The sequence below is a fragment of the Pundamilia nyererei genome, unplaced genomic scaffold, assembly GCF_000239375.1.
Source record: "Pundamilia nyererei isolate P.nyererei 1_Seehausen unplaced genomic scaffold, PunNye1.0 scaffold00116, whole genome shotgun sequence".
In the NCBI taxonomy this organism is placed as follows: Eukaryota; Metazoa; Chordata; class Actinopteri; order Cichliformes; family Cichlidae; genus Pundamilia; species Pundamilia nyererei.
In genome coordinates this window covers 1887156-1892155 of record NW_005187517.1, presented here as the reverse complement: position 1 = coordinate 1892155, position 5000 = coordinate 1887156, and the positions used below count along the sequence as shown (strand labels likewise).

Genomic DNA, 5000 nt, shown 5'->3' with positions numbered 1-5000 from the left:
TGACGTGCAAACAGTGAAAAAAAAAAGGAAAAACGCTCTGCAGGTGATATCAAGCTATGCCAGAGAGTAGACAAAATGTTATATGCAGCTTCACCAGTGCCGCCCTTTTATCTTCAGTCTTATTCCTAATGGTCTAGTTATATCCCCCTCACCCCACCCGGTTTGGTTTCCCGAGAAGGGAGGAGACAAGCACTTGGCCTTGGATTTGCATTTCCCTCCAACATGAATTCATAATTATTACTTTAGTCTCTCCCTTTTTGGCGCGTTTTGATTCCCGCCACGTCTGTGTCTGGCAGGCCGGTTAGCTTTATTTTCAGTCTGTGATTGACATGTGGTATTTGCTTTTTATTGGTGTAGAGGAGCGGAAGAGGGCGGGACCAATGTAGACGTCAGCATTTGGTACCCGCCTCCTTACTATAGTCATATAAGGGTCCTCCCCCCCAATCAGATATTTTCAGGAGCCGGTGTCAGACTGAGGCACTAGGTTGAACCCTGCCTTATCTCCTTATATCGCGCATTTTTACTCAACTGTTTACAAAACATTGCAGGGGACTGCCGTAGCTCGCGTTAGGTTTTCATCCTTTTGCCGGGACTACGTTTTTGGCTATATTTTCCTGGACCACAGGGACTGTTTTTTTGTCTTGCTATTCGGATGAAAGGATCCCTACCGCATTTTTGTTCCTGCAACGTGGACTCGGAGCTCAGCACGGGAGAGACGCACTGTCGGAATAAAACTACTCCTTTCAACAAAACAAAAACGAAGACGGAGGGCACACGTCGTTGACCTGCGGTGGATATTAAAGGAATGCTGCTGTCCAAGCTCAATTCTCTGGCCCACATCTCCACCGTAGACATGCCGGCGAAAATCCAGCTCCAGGTTCATCAAGGTTAGACGCCCTTTTTCTCCCCCCGCTGTGTTGTCATGGAGGACGGCGCTGCAGCAGTGGCTCAGTCTACACACGCTAGCAGCTAGTTTAACTTAATAACTGCCGAGGACGGCCATTTATTAACAGTAATGTTAGCCATGTTGCAATATTTTATATTCTTATATTAGCGCCGTTATATTGCGCTGTTTCCAGCGCGGATAAGCGGGTTTGCTCTCCGGTATTTACCGGCTATGTTTATACTGTGTTGCAGTGAAAGAGAGGGAGCCTTTCGAGAAGCTTTATCAGGTCGGCGCCGTGCTGGGCAGCGGCGGCTTCGGAACCGTCTACTCCGGAACGAAGATAGCCGACGGAGCTCCGGTTAGTACGCCATGTTTTAATATTAGAATACGTTTTTTATGTGCTCATTTATTTGTCATGGTTATTACATGTGCGGTTGTTGTACACGTTGTGTGACGCGGTCTCTCCTTTGCCATGGCAGGTCGCTGTCAAACATGTAGCCAAGGACAGAATCTCGGAGTGGGGAGAGCTGGTAAGAAGCAGTTTTATTATTAGCGCCTTTTTAATTAGGATGAAAAACATATTACTTATCAATACCCACACATGCGGGTTGGTTTTGGGCGTGTACGTGTGTATTGAGTGTTGTATTTGTCATTTGTCTCTAAAGCCTAACGGCTCTCGGGTCCCAATGGAGATCGTCCTGCTGAAAAAAGTCGGGACGGGCTTCCGCGGCGTTATCAAGATGCTGGACTGGTTCGAGCGGCCGGACAGCTTCATCATCGTAATGGAGAGACCCGAGAACGTCAAGGACTTGTTCGACTTCATCACCGAGAAAGGTGCCTTACCGGAGGACCTGGCGCGGAGCTTTTTCCGCCAGGTGCTGGAGGCCGTGCGGCACTGCCAGAACTGCGGCGTAGTGCACCGGGACATCAAAGACGAGAACATTCTCATCGACCTCCGCACCGGGGAGATGAAGCTCATCGATTTCGGCTCCGGAGCCCTGCTGAAGGACACCATTTACACGGACTTTGATGGTGAGTTCACTGCGCTCAGTATATAGTGCGCTGTATATTGTTTTTGTTTTTCACCTAACTTGTTTACATATACTTTTTATCGACATCATTAGGGTTATAAGGTTTTTGCCCGTTTAGACCACAGCAGAAATTCCCAGCTTGTGTAATCATACTCCACACAGCCGCCTTTTAGTACATGCTGGAAGGTTTTGCTTTAGTTTTGTTGCCCCCCACTGGAGGGAAGTGGTATTTTTACAACTCAAAGTTTGTAAACAAAGTCACATGTCTGCTCCCCCTCCCTCCAGTGCACTCTGTTACCGCACGCAAAAACTGCCTGTCACGCTGCCTGGCACCTGAGCCCAGATAACAGCCTGAGAAACAGGCTCAGCTGACAAATCCCCAGTCCTTGTTTATCATTCAACTCTCCCCAGAAGTATTTTCATTTTCACTATTACTGTGTTATGATAAGTCACATGGTTTTCTGAGATTTTCAAATTTTCTTTTAGAAAGAGTACACCTTTTTAAGCTAATTTGTTTCTTTTATTTTATTTTTGTCTCACAGGCACAAGAGTGTACAGTCCTCCAGAGTGGATCAAGTACCATCGCTACCACGGGCGCTCTGCCACAATTTGGTCCCTGGGTATCCTGCTGTATGACATGGTGTGCGGGGACATCCCATTTGAACATGATGAGGAGATCATGAGGGGGCAGGTCTTCTTCCGGAGAAGAATCTCATCAGGTAAACCCACGTTGCAGCTCATATACCAGCCTTTCAGTCACACGTTGCACATCATCTACTTTACTCATGTGTTGACCAGGACTAATTGCATGTTGCTTCCTTTTCACCAGAATGCCAGCAGCTAATCAAATGGTGTCTGTCTCTGCGGCCAGCCGACCGCCCGTCCTTCGAGGACATCTTCAACCACTCGTGGATGCAGAGCATGTCCTCCTCTGTAGTACCGTCCTCGGTGCAGACAGAGAACCAGACCACAGAAATCAGACTGCACAGCATCGGCCACGAGCCCTCAGCCTTCACACCCACCCCCGTGGCCGTGGCTCGATGATACGGGCGCGGACTGTTACAATTGGGCTGTTCTGGTCCGAACTGGACTGCACTGATACAAAAGACTTGAAGCAGAGTGGAGAGGAACGTTGGCCACCCACACCCCAGAGCAAAGTGTATGCAACTGCACACATCTGGCAGTTTCGGCCTGGCGGGTCAGACCCTCTTCACTGTCACGACCCCAACTACTTGAGTTTCCCAGCCATTAGTGTCATGACATCATCCTCGCTGGACGCTGATCTAGGCACCGGACGTCCGTGAGTCTGCAGGAGGGCGTGCTCTGGACACACCTGCTTTGAGCAAACACACACCTGTGTGGCTGTTGTGCTGAATGGCAAGAGGACAGAGTTACATAAGCTCTCGTTGCACCGCTCTCTCCCTCGAGATCACAGCAAAGAGGGAAAAGCAAAGACGCTGGTGAAGAGAAGCTTGACTTTAGTTTTTTTTGTTTTCTCAAAGAAAAGTGCCTTCTGTGAGATTGTTGGGGGGGTAGGCGCCTGAAAATACTTGAATTTGTGAAGCAAAAAGGCTTTTCATCAATGGCCTTTTTGCTCCTTACGCTCTACAAGGCTTTATAGCGTTTATTGCTGTCACTGTTTTTCCTCTCGTGGGCCTAGATCAGTAAAGCCTATGCCATTTATAACCACTACTATCACTATTTCTACTACTCCAATGTCATTAGCAACCAGACAACCTCATAGCTCTGGCAGCAACCTGTGCAAACAAATCATAAAAAAACTGGACTTACCTCACTCTTTACTACAGCATCCACCTCTATTCTACAACCTTTTCTTCCTCCTCCTTCTTGTGTTGTATACAAACACAAGGCTTAGGCAACCGCTCATTCAAACCCACCTGAATGCACACCACAATGCAAAACCATACCGAGATATAACATCCTCTGCTCTTCAATTTTTTTTCTTATAAACAGTGCCTCACGCAGGTCTTAAAAAAATCGCTGGGGACGAGAATTGTAAATAAGAACGATATTTATTATTGCTGTCTTCTTTTTCACACTCAATGAGGTTTTGTTTGTTTTTGGTCACAGATCTTATTTATTTATTTATGAGAGAATTTCGGCTGTTGATGTGTGCGCGTATGTGTGTGTATATATACAAATATATATATTTCATTCCACCATCACTGAAGGGCCCACATTATTTAAAAATAATAGCAGAGATGTGACCATATTTATGGCTTGAAAAATTTGAAAAGAGCAGATGTGTATGTTTGTATGTGTTGTAAATAACATGTAAATAGTCCCAAAAGCACCTCCATCCTATTGTATGTAAACATCCAATGTCTACTGATGGTAACTGGTTTTCGTTGCGCTGTTTGAGTGAATGTTGTGAGTGTGAGTGCGAGACTCAGAAGACTTTTCTGGCTGCATGATCGCAGCTTGGATATTTGTTTTGTTTTTCCATCTTTTCAAATTAGAATTGTAAATTATTTTAGAAGCTATTTTTATACAATTTCAATAAATATGTTTCTTTAAAACTATGACAACTTGTGCTCCTTTGTATTGCTTCAAAGAGTTCATTTGTTTTCTGGGGTTAAAAATAAACTTAGAACTGCAACAGACTAGAAATGGATTGACAACACTGCTTTTTTTTTTTTTTTTTAGGGTTGTTTTGGGGGGTGGGGTTTAAGCTAGAAACAACAATAGCCTATGCACTGTTTTTAACGCCTACAGAGAATTTACTAGGCCAGAAGGTTATACAACTTCCTGTTTAAGACTGTAGAAAAGCGTCAGAAACGGGAAACGGATGAAGAGATAAGAGGATGGTAGATGGCATCAACATAGGGCAGGGTGCCTATATCTATGTTAGCGAAGAGAAAACAAGCTCTGCGCTTGGCTTTCAAGTGCAGATAGATATACTCAAGCACTAGCTTCAGTATTAATAATTATTTAAAGAAACAAAAGAGGAAAATTAAAAAAAAAAAGATTTCTAAGCAAGAGAATATAATTGTTCATTCATATACAACAAAGACCTTTGAGAGGAGTTGGGGCTTCTTAAAGTGTTCAGTTTTTAATAACAG

General features: G+C 44.8%; 1 protein-coding gene across 1 annotated transcript; it reads left to right on the top strand.

Moving 5' to 3' along the window:
* The first annotated feature begins 463 nt into the window (after nucleotides 1–463).
* pim1 (Pim-1 proto-oncogene, serine/threonine kinase) lies at nucleotides 464–4463 on the top strand. The gene is made up of 6 exons (XM_005742067.1): nucleotides 464–887; nucleotides 1138–1244; nucleotides 1366–1416; nucleotides 1552–1918; nucleotides 2460–2636; nucleotides 2747–4463. Exons 1-6 carry the CDS (start codon nucleotides 806–808, stop codon nucleotides 2959–2961), a joined length of 999 nt encoding a protein of 332 aa, XP_005742124.1. The 5' UTR covers nucleotides 464–805; the 3' UTR covers nucleotides 2962–4463.
* Nucleotides 4464–5000: the final 537 nt, after the last annotated feature.